Source organism: Nymphalis io, chromosome 13, assembly GCF_905147045.1.
Source record: "Nymphalis io chromosome 13, ilAglIoxx1.1, whole genome shotgun sequence".
Lineage (NCBI taxonomy): Eukaryota > Metazoa > Arthropoda > Insecta > Lepidoptera > Nymphalidae > Nymphalis > Nymphalis io.
The window spans coordinates 11,674,333-11,701,803 of NC_065900.1; the positions used below are offsets into that span (position 1 = coordinate 11,674,333).

The 27,471-nt window shown below is 34.5% G+C and overlaps 3 protein-coding genes across 10 annotated transcripts; 1 reads left to right on the forward strand and 2 right to left on the reverse strand.

The window, feature by feature from the left end:
• Positions 1-2,214: 2,214 nt before the first annotated feature.
• LOC126772939 (xylulose kinase) lies at positions 2,215-8,025 on the forward strand. Its single transcript, XM_050493549.1, has 10 exons — positions 2,215-2,413; positions 2,768-2,850; positions 3,051-3,198; positions 3,527-3,703; positions 3,931-4,164; positions 4,244-4,400; positions 4,480-4,737; positions 5,934-6,241; positions 6,517-6,601; positions 6,825-8,025. Exons 1-10 carry the CDS (start codon positions 2,357-2,359, stop codon positions 6,938-6,940), a joined length of 1,623 nt encoding a protein of 540 aa, XP_050349506.1. The 5' UTR covers positions 2,215-2,356; the 3' UTR covers positions 6,941-8,025.
• Positions 8,026-9,282: 1,257 nt separating this feature from the next.
• LOC126772661 (splicing factor 3A subunit 1) lies at positions 9,283-14,743 on the reverse strand. Its single transcript, XM_050493083.1, has 7 exons — positions 14,426-14,743; positions 13,608-13,772; positions 11,829-12,934; positions 11,532-11,723; positions 10,919-11,326; positions 9,992-10,147; positions 9,283-9,478 (listed from the first exon to the last, which is right to left on the reverse strand). Exons 1-7 carry the CDS (start codon positions 14,541-14,543, stop codon positions 9,377-9,379), a joined length of 2,247 nt encoding a protein of 748 aa, XP_050349040.1. The 5' UTR covers positions 14,544-14,743; the 3' UTR covers positions 9,283-9,376.
• Positions 14,744-16,054: 1,311 nt separating this feature from the next.
• LOC126772662 (lipid storage droplets surface-binding protein 1) lies at positions 16,055-27,248 on the reverse strand. 8 transcript variants are annotated; one of them, XM_050493092.1, is made up of 10 exons: positions 27,120-27,248; positions 21,744-21,859; positions 21,228-21,440; positions 20,740-20,920; positions 20,095-20,157; positions 18,713-18,900; positions 18,372-18,553; positions 17,964-18,030; positions 17,562-17,660; positions 16,055-17,270 (listed from the first exon to the last, which is right to left on the reverse strand). In XM_050493092.1, coding segments are annotated over exons 1-10 (1,218 nt in total). In that variant the 5' UTR covers positions 27,121-27,248; the 3' UTR covers positions 16,055-17,162. The 8 variants fall into 8 exon arrangements, with proteins under 8 accessions (XP_050349049.1, XP_050349043.1, XP_050349042.1 ...); XM_050493086.1 differs by lacking the exon at positions 27,120-27,248 and adding an exon at positions 23,235-23,456 and having other exon boundaries at positions 18,713-18,888; XM_050493085.1 differs by lacking the exon at positions 27,120-27,248 and adding an exon at positions 23,235-23,456.
• Positions 27,249-27,471: the final 223 nt, after the last annotated feature.

A 27,471-nucleotide genomic window follows, 5' to 3' on the forward strand; every position in this document is an offset into this window, starting at 1 on the left:
GTTCAAAAAGTAAATAATATAAATTCAATTAAAAAATAAAATAAAAATACACATTACCGTTGTATAACGGATAATTTAATATTAAGATCTATCTATCAATTCTGGTGGTAGGGCTTTGTATAGGCTCTTCTGGATGGGCACCACCCACACATCAGATGTTCTGCCGCTAAGCAGCAATAGTATTGTTGCGTTCCGGTTTGAAGATGAGTGAACCAGTGTAACTGCAGGCACAAGGAACATAACATCTTAGTTCCCAAGGTTGGTGGCGCATTGGCGATGCAAGGAATGGTTATTATTTGCCACGGTAGCATGCGAAAGCGATCCCGTGGCGCTCCTCGTTAAGACGGAAAGGGTACCGCTGGTTTTTTAGTGGATATTCCGATGTTCGGGGCGCACTCGGCGTCTTGGACACCGGCGAGTCCCAGTTACCCCCCCCACTGTTCCCGTGGGGGAAACGCGTAATGCGTTTTTCCAGCGTTAAAAAAAAAGGAATGGTTATTTCTTACAATGTGGCGGTAAGACCATTTGCCATCAGGTGAACCATTTGCTCTTCCGATATAGCATATAAAAAAATATAAATAAAGACATGACATGGCATGATAAAAACAATACCGTCGATTCTACAGAATCAGCTATCTCCCATGCATAAGTACTCCAGATTTTACATTTTAATCTCTTTATGAATAAAATTTTATAACGTTCCGTTTCAATTTTTTGTGAAATTAATAATATTTATCGGCTGTATAAATATTGTTTAGGAGTTATAAGAAATACCCAATATACTTAATCTAATAACAGTAAATTATTTAAGACAATGTACTATGTGTGTCATATGTGTCATAGATTGCATAGCTTACATTATCATACTAATGTTAATATTTTCTCTTTTCTTTAAAAAATATTTAGGTATCAATGGCAAACAATACTATAAAATATTTGTCCCTTTATTGTAATTTGAACTCCATGAACATCCAACATAAGATTTTTAGTTAGGTGTAAGACAAATAGCGCGTATTAAACGGATTCAGATAGGTAATGTTTATTTTATTTATATATTATATATTTATATATTTTACCTTACACCTTTTATTTTATTAGAGCAAATATTTATATCGGAATCTTTTAAAGATACTTTCTATTTTTTTCAGTTTTGGTACGTCTTACGTAAAATTAGAATAAACAAAATCGTTAAGAATCCAATAGGATACGACTAACATAACTAATTAATAAACTTATATTATTTTAAGTAAATAATAGGTTTAATTTGTTTTTAATATATTTTTGGAATGCACAAACCAAATAATACATAGTTTTAATACTATATTGTGTTTTTTCCTCTTAACCATAATTAAATACTCATAAAAATTCTAATGTCTCTAATATATATATACAAATAGTAACATCACCAGCGTATCATTGTAGTGCGACTGCGAACCGTGCGAAATAACGGTTCTTGAGCGCCACCTAATAAGAACGTGATGCCGTTATTTAATATTTACCAGTCATCCAAAATTATTTTTGCTTGCTATAAAAACTATATTAAATGTTTTCTTATATAAATTATTATTTAAATAGACATCTTCAACATCTTGTTGGTTAGATCTGATAACGTTTTATACCGTTTTTGTTTCAGTTTCACCTATAACATTTTATTATAATAAAAGAAAAAAATGGGCGTAAACTTTTTTTTTTTTTATAAAATAGGAAGACGGACGAGCATATGGGCCACCTGATGGTAAGTGGTCACCAAACGCCCTTGATGGTAAGTGGTCACAAAACTGCCAAACATTGGCATTGTAAGAAATGTCAACCATCGCTTACATAGCCAATGCGCCACCAACCTTGGGAACTAAGATTTTATGTCCCTTGTGCCTGTAATTACACTGGCTCACTCACCCTTCAAACCGGAACACAACAATATCAAGTATTGCTGTTTTGCGGTAGAATATCTGATGAGTGGGTGGTACCTACCCAGACGAGCTTACACAAAGCTCTACCACCAGTACTTAGAATACCTTTGCTAATTATTAAAAATAACTAATAGTAATAACAAAAATAACTGTGTGTATAATTAGTTAGTACAACGTTATCAATTATAGAAATGATATAACTATGACCTTGATATCCGTTATCAGACGCTTTGTAATGAACGAATTATATCTAAAATGATAATTTTAATATATGTAAGAATCTTAAAAAGTCATAAACTTAAAACACGAAGAGATATCATGAAATAGCGCTATTGTTCATTTAATAAATTAGATTTAGTCACGATATACGCGAAGTTGGTTCTACCGTTTCTGAACGAATTCAAAACCGTAACATTCTGCAAAACACACTGTCAAAATAAAGAAAAATGATTGAAGAAACGCGAAAAAAATCTTTTTTAGGTTTTGATTTTAGTACTCAAAGGGTGAGTCAAAATTCGATATTGTCTTATAAAAATCCTCATTTTTAATACCTTCAATTTTTCGTAAAATTGTATAGTTTTATAATGTTAACTTTAAAAATAAACATAATTTTATGAATAAACATTTTTTCTGTATTATTAACTGTGATAATATGTTTGATATTAATCATGAAAAATTAAAACGGTCGCGTATTGTAAACTTTATAGCGATAGCAAAAAAAAAATTCGAATATGACTAATAACTGAAGAGAAATCTCTAATTTATGCAAATGATTGGCGGATGAGTGACTGTTTTAAATTTTTTTTTATTTAATCCAATAAAGATTAAAGAATCTCGTAATTCTATTATTGTTTTAGTTGAAAGCGATCGTAATTGGTGAAGACTATGTTGTACATCATGAGGCAGATGTTGAGTTTGATGTTGATCTTCCGGAGTTCAGGTATTACACTAAAGTACTTTTTTAAGTTTTAAAATAGTTAAAATTTATGTTTAAAATGATATTCAACTAGCTGCTGTCTCTGGTTTTAACCACCTTAAATAGCCTTGCTGGGCTGGGCTGTAGCATAATTTTAAACAAACCTGTAACCTTTCTCAAAACATAGACTACAAAATTCAGAATATAAATAATTCGTGTTGCAGAACTGCCGGAGGTGTTGTTCGGGGAGAGAGGGGTGAGGTGACAGCTCCCACGCTGCTTTGGGTGAAAGCATTGGATATGGTAATGGACCGCCTAGTTGTTGCTGGCGTTGACTTTTCAACAATAGAAGCATTATCTGGTGCCGCACAAGTAAATAATAATACATAATTACAAAATTCATTTTACTATATTCGTTAATGCTAACTAAATATAAGGTTTAACAAAATGTGCAACAGTTTTTTGTCTATGAACTAATCTTGATTATTCATTTTGTGTTAGGTTCAGTATAACTCCAAGGTTGCCCCATCTTAGTTTAAATGATTTTGGTTATTGCTAATTTATTATTTTCAATATGGTAACAAATAAGTGTAAAAACACTGTCTTCTCATATAAACTGGTTCCTAATTGTAAAATTAAGCTACTTTAAACTTAGTATTCATAGTTAATGAAGGTTTTATTATAAATAATTGTTTTTCAGCAACATGGTTCCGTATGGTGGGCGAAAGGTTCTGAAGCGAAATTAGCGGCTTTATCGGGAGATCAGTTTTTGCATACCCAATTAGCATCATGTTTTGTAGCAGATTCTCCAGTTTGGATGGATTTCAGTACCACTACAGACTGTCGCGCACTGGAGGAAGCTCTTGGTGGACCTGAGGTGACACTTGTTTTCATTTATATTAAAAATTTTGAATTATAGAGACAACTAAAATGAACCAATAGGTAGAACTTCACCAGATCTTTAGCCTCATGTTGTGACTTTAAATTTTATGAAGTTCCATTCCATCATTTATACTTGATTCACGCTGATGAAACAGCTTCTAGGGGACTATAAGAACGAGGGAATAGGGTGTTCTTGCATAATTACCATTTTTTTTATTGCAGGAATTGGCTAAAATCACAGGATCTAGGGCATACGAACGTTTCACCGGTGTCCAAATACGGAAGATGTACCGCACTAGGCCCCGAGTTTACCACGCGACTGAGCGGATCTCTCTCGTGTCTTCCTTCGCTTGCTCGCTGTTCGTAGGGAGGATAGCACCGATAGACTTATCTGATGGATCTGGAATGAATCTCCTTGACATTCATAGTAAGAAGTGGTGCGAGCAAGCTTTAAAGGTAATAGGCATTTAATATTGTGGATTTTTAACTAAAAATAAGTACAACTAATTTTTTGGTCATTTGTGCTTTTTGACAGGCATGCGGAGATGAGACTTTAGTTGGTAAGTTAGGTGACCCAGTACCGACTGCCTCAGTTGTCGGTATGATATCACCATACTATGTGCAGCGGTATGGCTTCAAATCTGACTGCAAAGTAGTTGCCTTCACTGGAGATAACTGTTCAGCACTAGCAGGTACGGTAGGTTTGATGAAATTTGACGATGTACCCTTGAATATTGTCTGCAGACAAAGTTACATAATTTTGTTTTACAGGATTGCGTCTCGAATCGGGCTGGGTAGGACTCAGTCTAGGGACCAGCGATACAGTGCTTCTAAGTTTGGAATCTCCTGCAGCCCCGCTGGAAGGGCACGTGCTCGTCGGCCCAACGAGTGCTCCCTACATGGCACTGCTCTGCTTTGCCAATGGGTCCCTCACCCGCCAGAACCACAGGGACAGACTCGTGGGCCCCAGTTGGCAAGCATTTAATGATCTACTTCAAGCTACAGTTCGAGGAAACATGGGTTATATGGGTAAGTTTATCTAAATTAAACAGTTCGAAACGATTCCATTTCGAATATGAACTATAGGTTAATCTTTATCACATAACTATTAAAAATTTCCATACAATTTTGTCTACTGGCCTGAATAAAATATAAAAATAGAACAAAATTACAATCTAGTAATTTAAATTTAATATTATCAATTTAAATTTTAATAATGAAATTAATTAAAAAATTAACAATTAAACGAAACGATGACATAATAACGACAAGGCAAATTAGAACGAAACGCGATAGCTATTATGGCAAACGGCTTCTTCGGGAAATCTGGACACCGCGATTCAAAACTGGACATATTTAGCACACCGCCATCTATGCTATTGGTCGCAAAGTAATAGTTTAGTAACAGCCTGTGAATGTCCCACTGCTGGGCTAAGGCCTCCTCTCCCTTTTTGAAGAGAAGGCTTGGAACTTATTCCACCACGCTGCTCCAATGCGAGTTGGTGGAATACACATGTGGCAGAATTTCAATGAAATTACTTTTAATTAATTATTATATATTTATTAGTAATTATTTCCACACAATGTTTTCCTCCACCGTCGAGATGAATTATAATCACAAATTAAGTACATGAAAATTCAGTGATGCCAGGCTTGAACCCACGATCATCGGTTAAGATTTACGCGTTCTTACCACTGGGCCATCTCGACTTTTTTTGTAAAATATAACAACGTTTTTATAACTTTAGATAGACTCAACCGATTTTGATGAAATAAAGACTACACCTTGAAATACTTCTTATAACAATGCAGTTATTTCAATTTGTAATTTTAGCTGTTTCAAAGCTTAGCCCGGACAGACAACAGACAAAAATTAAAAAAATCATTGTTTTGGCTTTGACAACTTGCAAATAGAAATGAAATCATAGACAGAAATTTAATTTTTTTTTATTTGTATACAATACTGCTCGAAAAGGGGCCCCTGGGTCGAAGGCATGCCAATTCCGACTGGCATGTATCAAAAAAATCGGTCGACGTGTTAAGTACATTTTGTTTGATTCGCGTAAGGTGTAGAACTACGTGGAGTCGTACCAAGCGATACGGTGCGACCGAGTCGACGCTCATTTTCCGGTGTATAAGCCGCATGCCGTGGTCTCGTAGTTTAGCGTTGACCGCATTCGCGTCGCGTGTCGCCCGATAGAGCGTACAGAGCTAGGGCTCGGCAGGCATCTACTTCGACACGGCGGAGATAGTCCCGCGGCGCGCGGCGGGGCGCTGGCTGGCGGAGGGCGCGCGCGCGCTGTCGCGGGCGGCGCCGCAGTTCGAGGCGCGCGCGCTGCTGGAGACGCAGGCCGTGGCGCGCCGCGCGCACGCCGAGCGCACGGGGCTCGCGCTGGGCGCAAACGCCGCCCGCCCCGCCGCCCGCCCCGCCGCCCGCCCCGCCGCGCACCTCGTGGCCACGGGCGGCGCCTCCGTCAACGCCGCGCTGCTGCAGATCTTCGCGGACGTCTTCAACATGCCCGTCTACGTGCAGGTGACGCGTTGCTGCGAGACAATGTTGTCCTCCATCTTGCCTTTCATTTACTTTTGAACTAAATATTTATGTGTAATTTTATCATTTCGAGCTCGTATCGCGATCCGATTACAATTCCGAGGAGTAATGCCATATTTATTTCAAAACTTATTTTCGTACGAGTATTTGATTTATTTTTCTATACCATTTATTATTTAGATTGACAGAAAACCTACATTAAGTGAATAGTTATCTCTCCGATTGCAAGTTCAACTTTTATTTTCAATTACAATCAGGATCAGCACTCTAACGCCGCTCTGCTGGGGGCAGCGATCCGAGCGGCGGACGTTTGGAGCGCAGAAGCCGGGGTTAAACTGACTGGTAGTTTATGTTATTATATTTACCGAGATCTCGAATTAATTATATTATCAGTATTTTTATTTTTATAACATTAGTTCTTTATTTTAAAAAAAAATACGTTAAACTTTTTGGATGATATTAGTTTCGTTCGCCTTTTTGTAATATACACTAAAAAACGTATGACAATTATCGATTTTTTTATACATATATATATATGGTTTTAATATTACTAATTTGATTACAGGGTCGGAATTAACGGTGTCGCCGGTAGCGACTCCCTACGCCGACGCGGAGAGTATTTACGCGCCGATGATCGACAGATACTGGAAAATGATCGAGGACATTCCGAAATTGGCATAACAAGCTATCCACACAATAAGAATAACACAATACATTATCGACCTCTTAAAAAAAACATCACTATTTTTAAGTCAAATTTTTTAATCATTTATTTTTTGCAGATGGCAATACTAGGCTACATAATTTAAACGCTTAATCTTCATATTATGATATAATTCCTACACGCATTCCACGCAATTAAGGCACTATAAATGTTAACTTTTAACTATATACGTAATCTCAGAAAAAATAAGTAAAGGAACCGTAAGTGTTCATTATATTATTATTATTGTTACGTGGTTCGTCCCGTCCGCTCCTTGTTGTTGCGAACGAGTCGTTGATTTATAATAATAATAATATTAAATATAAATTCCAATGGCAGAAGTAATGATTATTAAACTACTTTGATCTTAAATTGAAAAATTTTTTGGAATTTGTTAAAAGAACTTTAAGAAGTGATTAAGTGGAATAGTTTTGTATTATAAACAAATATTAATCAAGAACTGCTTGTAATGCAATAATATAGCAGAGCAAATCGCATGGAATACGGAAATCTATGGTTTGTTTATCTTTATTGTCCCTGCTATTGGAATATTGTAGTAATAAAAAATTTTTATAGAGAATTTTATACTCATTTAAAAAAAAGTCATTTATATTTATTTTAAGTAGAATTGTAATCAATTCAATGATGCATTGAACTAAACATGTTGAATAATTTATTTTTTATATACATATTTTTTTTTACTTTTAACTTTGCAATATTTTTTTATTATAGTTGTACATTCCATATTGTTTTATGCGAGTGTTATTTTATCATTTTTCTTTTGTTAATTTAATTTATAAACCGACTTTTAAGGTTGTTTGTTGCACTATTATATTAATTTATATTACATTACATTACAGTAAAATTAATGTTTACGTGAAGCTTTTGTTAATGTAAGTAGGATAATATTTACGTTATGAACTATACGACTTTTCTGAGTCGCGGTTATGAAATTATGAACGAATCTTATAAATTCTTTAATATATATATATGTATGTACTTTCAAATGATACTATATAGATTATTGTGTGTCAGAGGCTAGTAAAAATATTTTAAAGCGTGTTTGTTATATATATATATATATATATATATATATATATATATATATATATATATATATATATATATATAAAACATTTATTTACATTTAATCTTTTTAATATTGAACATGTATATAACCAAGTATAAAGTATATTATTACGGTTAAATATTATTATTATATTATGTGTTAATGACAAGATTTATATATTTTTTTTTAAATATTCAAAACCACAGTAGTGACTACTTGTACTTTAAGTAGGGAATATTAATGATCGAATTTTGATAATACATTGTGATAATATGCAATAATTTACTGTTATTAATATTTTATTTCATTCTCATTTGATTTGTATAAAATAATATATAAACAACAATATGTTGAAACAATACGTATAATAATATTGAAATTTAATATAACCGTCCAAACTCTCTTTCTCTTTGAGACATAGCGAATATATGTAAGCGAACTATAGTTTTCTTGAACAAAACCATCGCGGTACGTAGCACTAAGGCTGTTTACACAAGAATCTGTTATCGTCAACTCAGAATTGTATGTAAAATATTAAATAAAATTCAAATATTTATAAGAACTGCAGAGTAAGCGTCGCTCACTACAGGCTCGCAGTATCACAGTTTGTGAACAAATACAACTACAAAAGCGGCGTCGTGTGTAAAAGCCTAAGGTATCAAGATACTTTTAAATGAAATTGAAAGGTTTTTAAATATTTACACATATCACTAAAATGTAATAATGGTGCTATCACGGCTTTTAACATTCCTAATAATCTGAACTCATTATTTTATATACAATATATTTATATTGGACAATCTTAATTAGCTTTGTTATTCATTTACACGTTTTTAATAAAAGTTGCTTAAAAATGTTCGTGTTATTATTTTCTTCAATAAATGAAGTACAAGCTTGTCACGTCGCTAGTCTTTATTTAAAGGTGGTGAAGCAATAATGCAGTAGCTGCTACTTATATATTAATGTTATAATATACTAATAAACCTTCTCAGACGCGCTGCATTTTGGCATAAGATTATAATAGATGTACCACATTTTTGTACGTTCTTACGTACATGTTTTTTTAACGTGCGTGTGCAATCATTATTATTTAAGAACCTTAGGAGACGAATTTTTAATAAAAAAAAAAAACTACGTTAGATTTAGAAACTCCGTTGCGATTTTTTTATTTTTAGAGTCATTTTAAAGAGTTTCTTTAAATAAATTTTTAATTTCAAGTCATAGGAATTTTTCTTCAAATTCAAACAAAAATAAGTTTTAATTGAATGATTTATTTCTACGCAACAATGTAAACTCATTTTGAAATTGAAATATATGTTTGTCAGCATGTTAATCATCCGAAGCATTACTTCTTCCTTCCACCGCGCTCCTTCACTTGCAGCTGTATCATCGCGCCGGGCGGCACGTTGTAGTACGCCAAGGTGTTCGTGTCTTTGAAGAATAAGCCCTGAGAACGAGTATAAAAATTTATACATGTTGATTTATTAGTTAAAAGTAAAAAATTAAGAAATAGTTTTTATTCGTTAATTTGTAAGGATATTTCTTATAATTATTAAATGTGCCATTAACTTAATTTTACAAGTTCAACCTCTCTCTCTCTACCGAATTAACGGCTATACGTGCTTCTGGCTTATCACTTGCAGCTTCTTTACATAGCGCTAATAGCAGTATAGTTGATGACTTTTATTTGCCTGATCTACGATTTACGGCCTGACCTTGGGTTCAAAACTTAGTCTTTATATCTCGATTTAGTTTTATAAGCTTTGTGGATGGGAATTGAGACGATCTAAGACGACATACTGGCTGTATCTAGAAAGTCCTTTGCCGGTAGATACGTTAAATTATAATCATATGAAATAAAAGATTATAAAAAATATTAAACGATAAATTTAAAGAATTCGTCGATATTATTGCTATTTGCAATTATTTGACTCCAGTGTTGCAAGTGGTGTCGTGTCACCTCGTAGTGCAGCTTCTGTTTGGCCGTGGGCATGTTGGTGGAGCGCTGTAGGATGTTCTTCAGCTCGGCCACGGACGCGGACAGCGGCAGCGACACCTGCAGCGTGCGCCCGTCCAGCCGCCACTCGCTGCGCTCCGGCGCCGTCGGGAGTATCACCTGCAGGGCAAACGTAAACGTGCATTGGTATAAAAGTTCAATTTTAATTCATTTAAGCTTTTCTAACGGTAGAAATAATTTAATAATAGGTGCACAACTATACTTTGAAAGTACTAAGGTCAAATTTTCAAACAATACAATATCATACAATTTTATATAAACTTCAAAGTCTCATACATTTACAGTTTAGTGTATAACAGACTGCACAGGAAAACTGTTAAAACAAACCTTAATTTATATTAAACATGTTATTGAGAAAAATCTATATCCCTTAGTCATATGGTGGCTACAAGGGATGAATTCTGTTGTCACTTTAAATGAAGAAAATAACTATTTTCTGATGTTGGTATTTTTTTAGTTTTTGCTTTTGTAGTTAAAACCTAAGTTGTATTTTATTTCGCAGAGAATAATTTTCAAAATCGTAGACAGGAAATAAAAATGAAAGACAACAACATTTTGCGAATATCTCGTACTCATTTTCTTTACTAAACACCTTTCACTTAATTCATAATTTGTTTGTGTATTTTTTTCTGTACAATATGTTATTATGATGTAAATATTGTATTTTATTAGATTCTAACAAATCATTATTATATAAAACGTAAGTATGACCAAGATGATATGAAGTATGCTCTATAAAATGTCGCCTGTAGATTCTTATGCAGATTCTAAATAGATTTTTTTTGCTATGTTCTATTTATTTAGTAGATGTGAGTTTTTATGACATTTCACCACACCAAAATATTATGTATGAATTATATAAAATTGTACCTGCAAAGGAGCCGGTCCAGGATGCGCTGCGAGCCACGCCTGTTCTGTCTCCAAGGCGTCTTCCGTCCTCGCCCTCTTAGCAGTCGGCTCGTCTTCTTCCGGCGGAGCACCCGGCACCGGTACTCCTGCCACGCCGCCCGGCACTCCGGGTACCGAGTAACCATAAGGTGCTCCTACTGGAGTTGGGATAAGAGGTGGTCGGGGAGCTAATGGCGGTATCACCATTAATGGAGGGATTGGTTGAAGAAGTACAGGTGCGGGTGCGGGAGCTGGAGCAGCTGCAGGAGCAGAAACTCGCGGTGGAGCCGGCGGGGCCGGTGGGCGCGAGGCCGCAACTCCTCTAGCTGATGGTGGTACTGGTTTTGGTCCTATCTTCTCTTTCTCCTCATCAGGAAGCAGCCCCTTGACCTGAAAGTTTTTAATTCTGAATAATGTATTGGTAATATTAAAGTTTTATTTTTTTTATTTTTTATTAAATGTAACATTGTCTATTTATCACATGCTCCTGTTGACTGTTGAAGATTAAAATGTTTTGGTATGTTCAAATAAATTAAAAAAGTTTTAAATGCACTGAATTAAAAATAAAATATATTCCAATTTTGACAAGAATTACCTTATGTATCTGCTGTATCTGGTCCTCTAATGTAATGTGCGCGCGCGCAGCTCTTGTGGCTGCTTCTACGCTAGAGGTGTGTCCGTCCCACGTAACACGCTCGTCACGGCGCTTCTCTTCCTCGCCTATCTTCTTACCGATAGCGGTTTCTTCGTCACCTACACCGAAGATATCAGTACGACGTTCTGCTAACTGAAAATATTTTATAGTATACATTATATTTCCAGTCCCACGTTTGTAAAATTATGGAAATAAAGGCCGATATAATAGAGATCACAATTATAATGTATCACAAACCTGTTTAAGCGAAGCTTCGATAGCCGCGCCAGGAGCAAGAGCCTCGTCACGATCGGACCGTTCAGCTGCAGCACGATCTCTCTGTTCCAGCCAGCGAGGATCTAGTAGTCCTATTCTCACGTGATCAGCCACCTTGTTAGCTGGAATCTTTTCTCCTGTAATTGGAGATACCAGCCATTCCTCGCTAGCTGGTGCCGGTTGAGGTCGAGCGCGTTTCGGATCATATTTTTTGACTACTACACGATCAGGACGTGGAGGCAATGGAGCTTCCCCTCCGCTTCTACCAGACTCTAGAGGACCATCATCATCAGATGAAGAACTTTCTTCCTCCATATCTTGAACCCTATTATCGTCAGGACGCTGCTGGTGTTGTGTCCTATCTTCCATTTCCGCGAGATCTTCATCCGACTCTGATTCCGATTCAGATTCCAATTGCATCTCAGTGTCGTCCTCATCATTGCCATGAGTGATGTCTTCTCCACGTTCTTGGGCTAGTACTCGGGCCCCAACTTCTAGTGGTGTTGTTGGTGGTGGAAAATCACCAGGTTCTCCTGCTGGGTAATCAACTGTTTCTACAACAACAAAATCGTGCCAATCAATTGAGGCATAAGCCAATCTTTCTTTTTCAATTCTCGCCTCATCTGCAGCTTTGCGCCTAGCTTGATGAGAGTGCCATGCAGCTCTACTACGCACTTGTTCTAACACTCCACTTCGTACTTCGGCACTCAGCTTCGAAACTAACTCCTTAGGCGGTAACAGAACTTTAGTATATTGTTCTAAGAGTCTTGTAAAGTATTGAAAAAGTGAATGTTGTGGACGCAGAAAATCAAACTGATGGTTTCTTTCTTCTTTCTTCATCAGGTCTGTTAAAAACTGTCGACCATTTCTAGCCACAAACTGAGCTGTTAGTTTTACAATATCAAGTTCCAATGCTGAAATTGAAGGTGGGTCTGCAATAAATTCAAAATCTGGAGGTGGATCACGTGGTGGTGCTGGTTCAGATGGTGCTGCAGCTTTAAGAAGTTCCTGTTGCCTAGCTGCAGTAGCCGGCGCAAGACCTGGGCGTTGCACCGGAGGCCCGATAGGGATAGGGGCTGTATCAGTACCTAATGACATTTTACATCATATAAGAACTTTTTTTATATTTATATTTTACGTATTAAATTGGATATTTTTTATATAAAAATGTGAAATATGTGCATCCATACCAGACAAAACACAATTTAAAAGAATAATTAAATTTTCAAAGTTTGTTTTGTTTATTTTAACAATTTCTTGGTGTCTAACTGAACCTTTGGTAAAAAACCCAGCTTCAGCCACGGCTTTGGCCAAAGCAGAAACCATATATTAAGCAATGAAATTGAATGAAAGCTTTTCTTATCTTATCTTTAGTTAAGAATTTCTTAGAAAGGCTATGATGTATGTCCATGGTAATTTTTTTTTTTTTTTATAGAATAGTGAGGCGGACAATCATATGGGCCACCTGATGGTAAGTGGTCACCAACTCCCATAGACATTGGCATTGTAAAAAATGTTAACCATCGCTTACATCACCAATGAGCCACCAACCTTGGGACAAGATGTTTTGTCCCTTGTGCCTGTAATTACATTGGCTCACTCACCCTTCAAACCGGAACAGAACAATACCAAGTACTGCTGTTTTGCGGTAGAATATCTGATGAGTGGGTGGTACCTACCCAGATGAGCTTCCACAAAGCTCTACCACAAGTTATTATTATTAATATGATAACATTCAAAACATAGAAAAAGACAGCTTACCTCTACCTTCTCTTATTTCTTTCACCTTGTGTTGGTAGTATGCATGGTAGGGGTCCCCAGAATTAAGAAAGTTAAATTTTGGATTGCCCAGTTCATTCTGTCTAATTCGAGCCTCAAATTCTGGCCCATTACGAGCAACAAAGCTTGCAGTCTTGTCAACAATATCTTTATAATTTCATTAAGGAAATAACTGTTTATGAAATTATAATAAGTTATTGGTTTCCTGTAATATGTACGTCTATAAGCTGAAAGAATATTTATTTTTAATTTTACAAAAAATCCAGTAATTTGGAATAGTGTTTAAAGAAATAAAAATCAGTATTGATGAGAAATATAATTCAAAAACTGTATAACATTGTTTGAAGACTATTCTTTAAATGAAATATTCGAATTGATTCAATTATTAAGAATTCCACATATTCAAAAAAATTTTTATATATCAGGTAGGCAGACACACTGACTCACTCACCGTTCAAACCGGAACCCAACAATACCAAGTACTGCTGTACTGCGGTAGAATATCTGATGAGTGGGTGGTACCTACCCAGAGGAGCTTGCACAAAGCCATACCAACAGTAAATTTTAAATGCAAATATTATAATTTACTGTAGTTACGCTTTTAAGTCAGGTTTTCCGTGTGAGTAGTGAACAACGCTATAGCGTCATTGGAAGTGAAGCGGTATTTCTTAGATTTGTTACACTATAAACAACTAAAAATACATATCATTTTTACAAAAAAATAAGAGGTTATGTTTGTACAAACCAATTAACGGTAACCAAGTAATTAGAATAGGTATTTTTACTATTCAAAAGGATACTCCTGACTTCGGGTGGTGGATAAATAATGCCAATAACTGGCGCGGCAGGGGCCTGCAATTCTTCTGGTGGTGTCTCAAGCGTCAGCCCCGGAGGGGCCATAACATCGATCGAAGGCATTATAACCTTGCGATTAACTTATTACACTGTTAAAGCTAATTATTACACATCTACGACCCTTAATTGCGATCAAACAGAAATTAAATTACCAGTTTTGCATATTTAAGATACAAATTTTAAGTTTATCGCATACTTCTCTATGAGTTGAAAACAAGTAACTTGTCAAAATTGCCATTGTCTATAGATTATTAATAAAGCCTATGTAGAACAAATACAGATAATACAAAAATATATTTTGTGGACAATAATTTATTTGTCAATTTTGGACAATTTACTTAATTAAAATAATATTAAAAAAATCTAAACAGAAAGACTTGGGACCCGGGATTTAAGCCTTGACTATGACCTACGGTCTACGGCCTTAAGCTAGAACATCGAATGGTCAGACAAACGCGACCAAAGCGCCATTCCCGGCCTACGTACGAAGCGCTTCTAATTCACATTTATTATTTGCACTGCAAACTGTGGAATACTTTGCCTGAGTCTGTAATTCCTGACAGGTACCATGTTAGTAACTTCCAATCCAGAGTAAACATGTTTCTTCTAGGCAAGCGTACTAGACTATGTCAATGCTTTACATCAGGTAAAAAAGGTAGGTACTAGACCAACGACTACCGCGAGGCATTTATGCCACATATTATATTAATTGTATTAATGGCGATGAATCTATGATAGGTTTTTTTACCACGATCGGACGCAGCACTAAGTGCTTTGTAATATTTGCACATGTTAAAACGTTGTATTATACTTGCCTATGTTATGGGCAGCTTTGCGTCGGGTAGGGGTCGGGGGGAACTTTTTTTTAAGTTTGTAAATTTCATAAGTATATTATTAGAATGTTAAACAATTACATAAGTCGCGAATACTACTATGATAATATTGATAAGTAATAAATATTAAAAATTTTACTTTTACAACAACATAGTTAATAATTCCGGGAATAATATTGTTTATTATATACATGTATGTGTATAGTATTAAATATTATTAGGTAAGCCATTTCATAGAGGTGTAAGTCTACCAATCAGAAATTGCATACTTACCTATATATAACACTGATTCTAAAACAAAAGGCAGATGGAACGCGCGAAAAGAACATTGTGTCGCTAGAAATTCACGAGTGCGTGAAAATTAAAATTAATTTCAAATCGGTCAAAAAATTACAAATGCTTCCATTTTTTTATAATCTAGACTTCTAGCCTACTAGCCTATTGGGAAGAGATATGGAAACAAGACGGAAGGACAACAACAAAAAACAAATGAAATGGTGTTTTCCGTACAGAATTTATTAAGCAAAATAAAATTATGTTTATCCCGCAAGTTATTGGGTCAATATATTAAAAATAAATTCAGGTTGTAGCCTCTACGTTCTTTAGTATGCAGTGATCTTATACTCTTTTGTCTCTACGTCTAAGCTACTCTACTCTACATTCGCGTTTATAATTTTAATTAAGAAAAAAGGATTTATTAAGTAAGGATTTTTTGATTCCTATAAGAATGGAAACAATGAATATGAATAAAAATGTTTATTTCAATCAATATAACAATCAATATAAAAACAATGCATATTGTTCAATAAATTCTTCTCCAGGAAAGGAATTATTAAGCCAATGCAGTTCAAAATTTGAGAAGTATTTTAGTGTAGCTTCAAAGAGGAACATGAATATGATAACAAAGGCATAACTAACAATCCACAAGAAAAAGGCTATAACCATCAACCAAAGGGCAGTCGGAATTCGCCATCCCTTTTCCATTTCGATTTGTTCATTTTCCACGCCAATGAAATTATTTTTGCCCTAGAATAATATTCAACTAACACCGATATGTTTTATTATTTTTTCGTTATTTAATACAACAGATGTACAAAAGCTTACCTACATAATAAGCGCGATTGGAGGCTTCCTTTAAAAGTTGAGCGGGGTTGGTCATTTTTACATCAAATGAAAATTAAAAAACAAACTAACGTAAAATTTTGTATTTTTTAGTAAATATTATTTTACATTTTGACATATTATGTCTGTTTTAAATGTAGCAAAAAGGTTAACATTAAAATGTTCATTGATTACGACCTATTGCTTAAAACACGTTTAGTTATTTGGAAAAATATTAATTAAATAAATAAATCCATTTAAGATATTATTAATAAATCATGAAGATGTCTGTATTTGACAACTAGTTAGTTTAAAACAGCATATTGTTTGTTGATTCATTTTAATTCATAGTATTAAAATTAAATTAAAACAAATATATTTCGCTTATAACGACATAGAACAATATTAACACAAAAAAAGAATATTTATCAATAGCGTACTTGTTTTTATTTTATTATTAGCTATTGAAAAAAAATACGTCGTTAAAAGCGGTTGCAATCTTAATAGAGCAATTATTTAATTGCAATTGTAATAATGCATAAAAAAACGCTAAATATTTCAGTCTTAGTAAGTTTTAGTCATACTTAGTGTTTTTTTTTCAACGTTATAATTTTAATTTCAAAATCTGATAAATATTGGATGGTAAAATTATATAGCACACCCGGCATCCCAATCTAAACAATTTTTTTTTTGAATATTTGTAAAAATCGCGCTAAGCTTTCCGGGGGGATATATTCTTTACGTATTGCTAGTTGACACCATTGATTGTTGCCAACTCGTCTCGTTGTTCAAATATAGAGCGCGGCGCGATCTTTTCACGCTCTTCGTTTCCCGCTAGAAACATAGCGAGCTGTTCCTGAAAATAGTAAATATTTTAGTCATTTTATAGGTAGAATTGGGTAAAATACAATCAAATTATTGATTAACGATTACAATATGTATTCATATTGTAATGTGACTGTTTTTGCGTAAATTTTGCAAAAGCAAACAAACAAAATATATCTCTCCCTCTATCTCTATAATAATTATTAGAACTTATAATTTAATTATTCTTCTAACTTTATATTCTATAGGCGAGGAATGAAGAATGCTAGTTGTTGAATGTTACATATAACAGACTACAGGTTTTAGATTTCTTGCTACTTACGAGATATGTCTTGGATGTTGACTGTAGCTGTTGCAGCAGTTCGTGGAGTTTACTACGCAGTCCACGCACTTCTGTGATTGCTATTTCGACTGGCAACATCTAGCGAACACATTTAATATAATATATATTTGCACTTTGGTTAAATTTTCATTATAATAATAATAATAATAATGTCCTCCGTACCGATTTCGGCCACGACGGCCAATCTCAAGAGAGATTAACTGCCCAACTGAGCCAATTGTGCAGGACATATTATAGTGCAAAAATGTGTTCACAAACACTGGTGCACTCTCTATTCCCTAACTCTCATAATACAATGGGACGGCAATCCGACACAACCGGAAAGAGTTCAACAAGTAACAATAATACAAAGTTAAAAAAATATGTTTTTGATTTTATTACCTTAAGAAGTGCGTCCGTAACTACCGACATGTGACTGGTGACAAGCAATAGTCCCTGACGAATATTGCTGCAAAAAAGTTTAGAAAGTTAATATTTTTCTTATTTGGCTTTATATATATGCTTTTGTCTTTGTTGAAGCAAATAGCATATTAATCATATTCAATTTTAAGATTAAATACAAATAATTATAGTCTAGCTGCTGCAAAAATGATTCCCTTAGAGTTAATAAATTAAATAAATAAATTCCGTGATTGAGTGAACGATGTAATGTAATTTTACAGTGGCGAAGAATTTACAGCAATAATATTTTTATTTAAATATAGAGGGCATAAGTTTTTTTTTATCAGACTCGTCCAAAATGTGTAATATAGTGTCAATTCGATTGACTCAAGACTTAGGAGAGCATACTTCGGCAGGTCAGAGTGAGTGTAGTTAATAAGATGCACAATCTTCCTAGCGGTTTCGCGGGACAGCAGCACTAGAAGCTGTTCAAGGGTATCTGGTCGAGCCTGGTTCTCTGGTTCAGATTTGCTTAAGGACGAGTATAATTCCTTGGCTTTGTGCCAAGCAAGTACTGGATCCGTGGCAACCTGAAAAAGCAAATACAGTCATTCTATATAGTAAACTTATATGGCAAAATTAAAATACACAAGATGATTTCTACTATAATTATGATTACATTTTACCAATATTATATCCTGCTAATGCAATAAATCGAACGGAAATGTGAGATGCAAGTGTTCCCTTACCAGTTCAGCCACATAGACAAGCACGTGTATTTGTTCCTTGATAGCCTTGGCCTCAGCGAGAGCTTGCCGCGTGAGCCGCCTCTGCAGCTTGCGCTTGAGTCGCGCGCCATGTTGCACGGCCTGCGCTGCGCGCGCACGCCCCGTGTCCGCGTTCTCCGCAGCTTCCGCGCTCGTCACTATGATCGCCACTACGTAAGCAAGGGAATCCGGCCGTTAGCCCGCCAGTCATCAATATGAGACAGCGAGCAAATGTTGTTAGGTATTACTAATCTTTATTTAAATATAAAATATATTTAAATATAAAGCTATTATCTGATCAACAGATAATAGCTTTATATTTCTGACCATTAGTACAATATAACTTTGATAAATGCAATAAAAGTAATTACATTTACCATGAATAGTACACGACTATTATCTATGTCAACTAAATAAATTATTTTCACTAATTTTTGTCAAAGAAATAAACCAGAAAAACTCATGTCTATATTTTATGTAATAAAATTGCAAAATAACTGAATAATACATTAAACCAGAACGATTTTAACCGTCAGTTCCATAAATTTTTTGACGAGCCGGTTGGCGTTGTTGGTAGATACTTGCTTTTCACGCCAAAGGTTTTAGGTTCGATTCCCACCCAGGACAGACATTTGTGTGCATGAACATGTCTGTTTGTCTGGTGTTCTCTGTCTGGGTCTGGGTCTGGGTGTAATTATCTATATAAGTATGTATTTACAAAAGAAAAGTAGTATATGTAGTATATCAGTTGTCTGGTTTCCATTACACAAGCTCTGCTTAATTTGGAATCAGATGGCCGTGTGTGAATAATGTCCCAGGATCAAAAAAAATTAACAAACAAATCTATTCAAATTTTAAACAGATGATTGACTTATTCTTAACTCAATTAAATTTGTTTAAAAAAATTTAAGCAATTTCATTTTTATTCTAAATGAATACTACTATTTTGATAATAACCTTTGCTTTTTCTTATCATTCATTAGTTTAGTTTAAAGTCTAACTATTCACATGATATTTTGACATGTCATATATAATAGATAACCTCAGTTTATCGGAATGCATTTATCTATTAAATGAATCATAAACGTCGAAGCTATATTTCTTTATAATAGGTTAAAATTAAAAAATCAAAATTGTTTGTCTGACAGTCTTAATTAGATTTATCTTAATAATTAGTCTTCCGTCGAGACGTAGAAATTGAGTCATATTCATTAGTTGTAATCAATTGACTTATTATAATTTATTATTACATTACGAAAATTCATTATAATGAGTTTGTGTGACAATGTTTGTGGTTTATTTGTTATGTTGATATCACACAATATTTGAATATGTTTTAAGTACGCAAGGGCAAAGCATCTAACCTAAATATTCACGCACGGAGCTAATTTGTTTTTGTGTGTAGACGGAGACACGATTTACCATCCCTGGAAATAAGTGCAGGAAACGGATATTTATGACTTATTTGTAAGTACTGGACAAACTGATGTAATGATGAGAAAAAAAAATTACATTCTACTCGAAATCTTATACCCTTACTATATTAAATATATATAAAATAAAGATTACTGGTGGTTGGGTTTTGTACAAGCTCGCCTGGGTAGGTACCACCCACTCATCAGATATTCTACCGCAAAACAGCAGTACTTAGTATTGTTGTGTTCCGGTTTGAAGGGTGAGTGAGCCAGTGTAATTACAGACACAAGGGACATAAGAACTTAGTTCCCAAGGTTGGTGGCGCATTAGCGGTGTATGCGTTAACATTTCTTACAATACCAATGTCTATGGGAGTTGTGACCACTTACCATCAGGTGGCCCATATGCTCGTCCTATATTATATAAAAAAGATCATGTATTAATTGACATATAAATGCAGTAATTTTTATTTAGAATATTTAGTAAGTTAAATTGAACAAAATGCTACTCTCAAATTAGGAAATACCAAAACGTCAAAAAAAATCATGAAAAATCCTTAGGAACTTTTTATTTAATATTTTAAAAACTCATACCATCGGCAGCATCTTGATAATCTGGTGGTAAATATTTGTCCACGTATTTGTCTGCAGTGGTTAGAGCGCGATCCAAGGCATTAGCGGTAACAGCCGTCACGCGAGAATCCAACACAGCTGTTCCCAATTGCTTTACTGAATCAGCTCTGCGTATAACGTATTGACGCGTTTCTGAGTACATCTAAAGATAAATAATATAATAGAAAACGGTGTATAATTAATTTTGATAATAAAACATGAGAGTTTACCAAAATTATTGGTTGCGTAAAGTCAAGCGGAGATTATTGTTAATAACGACTTTTAAATTCAGTTACAAATACAAATTGTAAGAAAATTATTTATGTTCATTAAGAGCGAAATTTGTACTGTACTTAAAATGAGGTATTTAAATAATTAATATATTAATTGAGGAATTAAATTTAAAAGTATTGGTCAAATGAAAAAAGAAAATAAAGATGTTTAAGAAGAAAAGAGGTTTAAATCTTTACATTCATCTTCAATAGTTGTTCACTCACTGCTTGAGGTGGTAAATGTATTGAAGGTACCCTCTTCTCAACGACATCTAGCGACATGCACAGGAATCTATCGAATTGGTGTATCGGCGTCTCCAGAAGCTGTACAGCGGGTAACGCCAATTGAACTCCAGTAGCCAGAGACTTCTCTCCAAGGGTTAAATACCAACGTATTAGTGGATTTGATTCCTGAAAACAATGCTGAATGTTATTGCTTGACGATTCATAATGTCATATCACAACTTTTTGAGACCAAAGATTTGGCAGACGTTGACAGGCCGCGGCCTGCCTAATGCCAAGGTTCGTCATTGAAATTGTTAAGCGTGTGATACACGTATAATAAAAACAACAACGTGTACGTTAGTGTAGACAGTAATAATTAGGTTCATAGTGATTCTGAATCTGTAAGAGGTGACTAAAGTAATTTAGTGTCGTGCTTAGTTCAGTGTAGGATTGCAAGCACTATTTCCGATAAGTTTTTAACTATCTTACCCTGATTCTAAAGTAAATTTTTTCAGTGACTCCAATGCCGGACTCCACGATGGGTATGTTAGCTACCCTCTGAAGCGCCTCCAACCGTGGTAGAACTGGCCTCTGGACACTTGTCACTGTTTTAATAAATTATCATATAAGTAAATCATTTTTAAATTTAAATGTAACAGATCGCAAAAATTATAATGTATCGTTTTCATTATAATTAATGTAAATTAGACGCTGGTATAAAATGCGCAACAAGAGCCGAGCTAGCCCAGTAACTCAATTTGTGAATCTTACTCCTATGTAACAGATTTTTTTTTTATAGAATAGGACGGTTGACGAGCATATGGTCCACCAGATGGTAAGTGGTCACAAATGCCCATAGACATTGGCATTGTAAAAAATGTTAACCATCGCCTACATACCGAATGCGCCAACAACCTTGGGAACTAAGATGTTATGTCCCTTGTGCCTGTAATTAAGCTCATTCACCCTTCAAACAGGAACACAACAATACCGAGTACTGCTGTTTTGCAGTAGAATATCTGATGAGTGGGTGGTACCTTCCCAGTCGAGCTTGCACATAGAAGTAGATACTCTTATTTAAACTTTGATGTTAGATCAAGCACGGACGTGCTTGATCTTGTGATGATCTTATTATTTATATATGTATTTTGAAGCCATAGAAACAATATTAAAAAAAATATGTCAATTGTTTTTGTAACTGCTGCTAAATTGGGCATATTTATTTAAAATATTTGCAAAATTGTATTTATCATAATATCCTAACTAATATTATAAATGCGAATGTGAGTTTGTTTGTTTGTTACGCTTTCACACCTAAACCACTAAACCGATTTTAAAAATTCTTTCACCAGTGGAAAGTAACATTATCAGCGAGGATACATTTTGTCCCCGTATTCTCACGAGATCCGGAACTACGAGGGTGAAACCGCGGGCAAGACGCTAGTTTTTATTATAAATGGTGGATTCCATTGAAATTAAGGCATATCAAAAGAATTTTATATAATCAAATAGATCTAGGTTTGTACATATATATGAATGAATATAAAATGATACTTATTTTTGTTCGTATTCTATTCGTTAAAACGAATTGTTGAGTTGTTAGCTCAGTTATTAATGACATAGTATTATTGGCCAACAGCGTACAATAATTGCCGTGTATCAGATGATCACATAATTGAAAAAAATAAATAAAGAGACAACAAAACCCTGCAATTAGCTACTACAACAATTAAATAAGTATTTATTATTTGATAATATTTTGCTATGCAATTTATTAATTAGTAAATAAAACAAAATATAAGCAACATATAAGCAACTCGACACGAATCTATTCTAGAAAGGTATGCTTAAAGTGGTAATGTTAAATGTAGGTCATTTGATAATTTCAAATATTAATTCATATAATTTTAATATTATAATCATCGTTGCATGCGAATAAAGAAATCACTAAAACCTTATACCGATAGTGATCCCACCAACCTTTTGCTTGTTGGCTTTGTTTAACGGCTTTCAAATAAGCTTCAGCTTTTTCCGCGACTATTCCTTTCGCTCTCTTATTCACGCCAACAGAGTAGCTGCCAAAATTTTCGTTTAAAGTACCGCCAATTGCCATTTCGGAAATTATTAACGCTCTCAATATGATTTTTTTTTTTAATAAAGCTTACGATCACTGCTCACGTTTACTGTCCGTGGATATCGTTAACGAATGATATTGAAGTCTGATATTATATACTTTTGTTTATAAAACGCAAAAGGTTATCTCTATAAAATATAACTTTAGTAAAAATACAATTACATAAATCGCTGTTTACAAATATGTTATAACAATCACGAATAAACTTTAAAAAATTAAAATACACTCAATTATCCCGTAGTTTGTTTTGTTTTTTAATTTATTTTAGGACGGCATTTGTGGGGGTTGACAGGGTTTTGTGTGTTTGATGGTGTGTTATTATCAATAAGCCTTGTTTATTTATTAGTACACTATAAACGTATTAATTAATATAAGGTATCCGGCACAGACCCTGCTCATACATAGCTTTCTAGCGTAGTTTTTATTAATCTAGATACTACTAAATACTTTTAAATTATACACTTGGCACACGGGACGTAGCCTTAGTTCCCCGGGTAGGTGGTAAGCACTTACCACGAGGTGGCCTAATTGCCAGTCTGTCAAAGAATTATAAAAAAGAGTAGCGAATGGGAAATGACCAAATTGATCTTTAAAGTAAAGTGGTTTTGTTGTTAATGGCTTTTTGTTGTGCCAGCGGGGCACAGATTAATCAGACGGTTATATTTTTATATATTTATTTATTTCGTTAATTATGCATTTTCTTTTTCAAATGCATTCATTAATGAACGATCTAACAATGTTGGATATTGCATTCGGTATAGAAATGAATATTAACTCGAGTGAACGTGTCTGATATCACCTCTAACTTCAATACATGTGTCACATTCATTCATCACAAGTTATTTATTGCTTATTTATTTATAATTCAATAATGTCAAAAGCAGTTGGTTTTTTATAGCCATTCGAAAACATAATAAATGAGATTGTGTTTTTATTGTTATAAACACTTTTTATATTGTATTTATCTTCTTGCCCGGACATGTACTGTTACTATACTATACTTGATTTTATAGCAACACTCGCGGCTTCATTTGTTTGTTATTTGTGTTGAATTAAATTAAAACGAATAAGCTATTTTGAAATCACAGCTTAATCTATTTGTTTTATTTGTTATCCAATTCGTTTTGTTTTGAAATAGTAGAATTAGAACGAGGAGTAAGTCAAAAGCTATCATTGGCTTGCTTATTACGGACCGAAGCCAATTCTACAAATATAAATTGCCACTTCATCGCAATCGAAGCGAAAAATAATAATCGCCGTTTAGCCGTTTATCTATTTTACTAACAACCAATAGCAACTAGTTGCGGTTTGGTCTTTGGTCAAGTTTGATTGAAATAGACTAGAGAACGTATCGTAACCTGTCTTTTACTTATTACGTCATACGTATGTCGTCGTCGTAGTTTATATTAAACAATATGTTAAATCCACGATAGCTTGGACCAGACGAAGAACACATGAATCTTATTTTGGCTCAATTTGTGTTAAATCAACCTGGCACGAGGGCGGGAAAAAGATGCATGAATCCTACCTAACACCACTTCATGGATAAACATGTCAATTAGGATTTCTATCATTTCCTGATGGTAAGTGGTCACCACTGCTCATAGACCTTGGCAGTGTATGAAATGGATAATTCCATCCCTTACATCGACAATGCGACACTAACCATGGGTAAGTAAGTAATAAGATGATACTTGTGCCTGTAGCTACCTGGTAGGTATCACGAATAGATAAAGTTGAATTAAAATAATGTCATTGGCGTGCTATAGTTTTGTTTTGTTTATCATTTAAGTCATAGTTACATAACAATATGACAAGATCGTGTATTGCGGTCCAAGTTTAACGGATTTTACCGCAACCTATTTATAAACAAGAGCAACCCTCGACCCGGAACTATCTCATCGAACTTTTATCACATCGCTGCTTGTTGTATGTAATTCACTACGAAATTGTATATAATTTAAAGCCCTGATCTTCTATAATTATGAGCAAAACAAATTTAAAATGTTTAATGAACTAAAAAAAATATAAGTTCCATCTATAAAAAGTCAAAATGAAAATAAAATCAACAAGCTTTGTTAAATGTACCAGTACTTAACTCCTCTCGAGAATGTTTGAAGATTATTCCACCGCACTGCTGTAATACGAACAGCATTTATTTCCACACATACGTGTTTCCTCACGACCTTTTCACCGCTGAGCATCAGTCACATATATACACAAATTGGGCACATGGAAATCATTTTCCGGACTTGAAACGAAAATTTTTAAAATTTAATATAAAATTCACCTATTTTAACCATTGCCCATCTCGGTGCAAAATATATACCAATATAAGATAAGAAAAAGCCGTTCTAAAAATTGTATCTTGCATTGCATTATATTGATTTATACCTTGAAAAAAAAACCAGAAAGGAACAATTGGTCTTGCTTTCCTATAGAAAATGTAATCGTAAGATGTGTAAATTATTCCTTATATTGTAATTCTGTCTGTATGTGAAACTGACTCACCCTTCAAACTGCAATACATTAATTCAAAAAAATTATGTTTTGTATTAGAATAATTGGTGAGAAGTCTACTTAGATGGTACTGTAAATGTCCCACTGCTGGGCTAAGGCCTCCTCTCCCTTTTTGGGGAGAAGGTTTGGAGCTTATGCCACCACGCTGCACCAATGCGGGTTGATGGAATATACATGTGGCAGAATTTCGATGAAATTAGACATATACAGGTTTCCTTACGATGTTTTCCTTCACCGAAAAGCACAAGATGAATTATAAATAGAAATTAAGTACATGAAAATTGCTTGCCCGGGTTTGAACCTACGTTCATCGGTTAAGATTCACGCGTTCTTACCACTGGGCCATCTCGACTCAGATGGTGTGAATCCTTATTTCCAGTAGACTATCATGATGCTATTGCTGTCTGATAATGAAATACTAAGGATTTGTTAGTTACGTTAATGACATAATACCATAAATATAATATATATATACGCACATTCAAATGCTGCATGAGATTTACGGGGTGTGTTCTGGCTGTGACAAGCATACCTATACACTTGACTTGATGTACACATAAAATACGTTGCATCAATTATGTTACGTTCCAGTTTGTAGGATGAGTGAGAGTATAACTACAAGCACAAGTGACATAACAACTTCGTTCCCAAGGTTGGTGGCGTAAGGTACGGGCGGTGGTACCACTTAACATCAGGCCACCATTTGCCCGTCCGCCTACCAATACTATAAAAAATCCATTAGACTGAATGTGACCTCGCCACAAAAGTCATTATAGACGCACCGTACCCATGACGCTCTCATTGCGCAAAACGAGGATCATAGCCGCTTCAGCAAACGACCAAGAAAAAAGAAACGATGCTGCAACCTATCCAACAACTACGAAGAAGGCTAAATACGTTCCCAGTACTGCTGTAGTAGTAATACTACAGCTAGGGTATCGGTGAATTTAGTAGGAAGATAAAAAACGCCGAATGCGTACTCGTATGAGCCGCAGGTAGCACAACCACTTATACGACTTTAACAAGACAAACAGATATACATTATCCACTATAGGATAAAATATACAATCATTTGCTATGTACATACGCTAATAAACATCGATATAAATAATCCCTTCACAAAATATTCTAAAATATTTATTGCTTATGTAAATTATTGAGAACTATTTTAAAATACTTGTTATTATTAAAATAATTAAAAGTTAACTTACTTTTAATTTCAGTGCAGTTATTTCTTTCTAACGTTCACTCGATACACGCGTTCCTTCGGACTAAGCAAACGATATATAACCACTACGTTGGACCAAGTGATAGCAGTCACAATCGTCACAAAGTCGATGTGCGAGCGCACTCTGAAACTGACATTATTATATATATACATAAGAATAAACCGGACTTCAAACCAATATTATGATTTTTTACGTTTTTAACTTTCGCCTTAATGTTGTATTGAGTTTTTTATACATCCACGTATTATTTATATCATTGTGCCTAAATCACTTTAACATTTGTTGGCACATTCATAAAAGCTACTGACATATCGGGCGCGTTTGTTTAAGCGCT

What these genes read in the sequence shown, in the direction of transcription:
- LOC126772939 (XM_050493549.1), top strand. Translation starts at nt 2,357, where the DNA reads ATGATTGAAGAAACGCGAAAAAAATCTTTTTTAGGTTTTGATTTTAGT. An exon ending in AAGCTCTTGGTGGACCTGAG is followed by an intron (nt 3,704 to 3,930) that starts GTGACACTTGTT and finishes TTTTTATTGCAG; the next exon opens with GAATTGGCTAAAATCACAGG. An exon ending in GGTGCGAGCAAGCTTTAAAG is followed by an intron (nt 4,165 to 4,243) that starts GTAATAGGCATT and finishes GCTTTTTGACAG; the next exon opens with GCATGCGGAGATGAGACTTT.
- LOC126772661 (XM_050493083.1), bottom strand. Translation starts at nt 14,543, where the DNA reads ATGCCTTCGATCGATGTTATGGCCCCTCCGGGGCTGACGCTTGAGACA. An exon ending in TCCACCACCCGAAGTCAGGA is followed by an intron (nt 13,773 to 14,425) that starts GTATCCTTTTGA and finishes GAAATTATAAAG; the next exon opens with ATATTGTTGACAAGACTGCA. An exon ending in CTGGACCGGCTCCTTTGCAG is followed by an intron (nt 10,148 to 10,918) that starts GTACAATTTTAT and finishes TTTGCCCTGCAG; the next exon opens with GTGATACTCCCGACGGCGCC.
- LOC126772662 (XM_050493085.1), bottom strand. Translation starts at nt 23,367, where the DNA reads ATGGCAATTGGCGGTACTTTAAACGAAAATTTTGGCAGCTACTCTGTT. An exon ending in TTATCAAGATGCTGCCGATG is followed by an intron (nt 20,158 to 20,739) that starts GTATGAGTTTTT and finishes ACTTATTTCCAG; the next exon opens with GGATGGTAAATCGTGTCTCC. An exon ending in ACTCACTCTGACCTGCCGAA is followed by an intron (nt 18,031 to 18,371) that starts GTATGCTCTCCT and finishes ACTTTTTTGCAG; the next exon opens with CAATATTCGTCAGGGACTAT.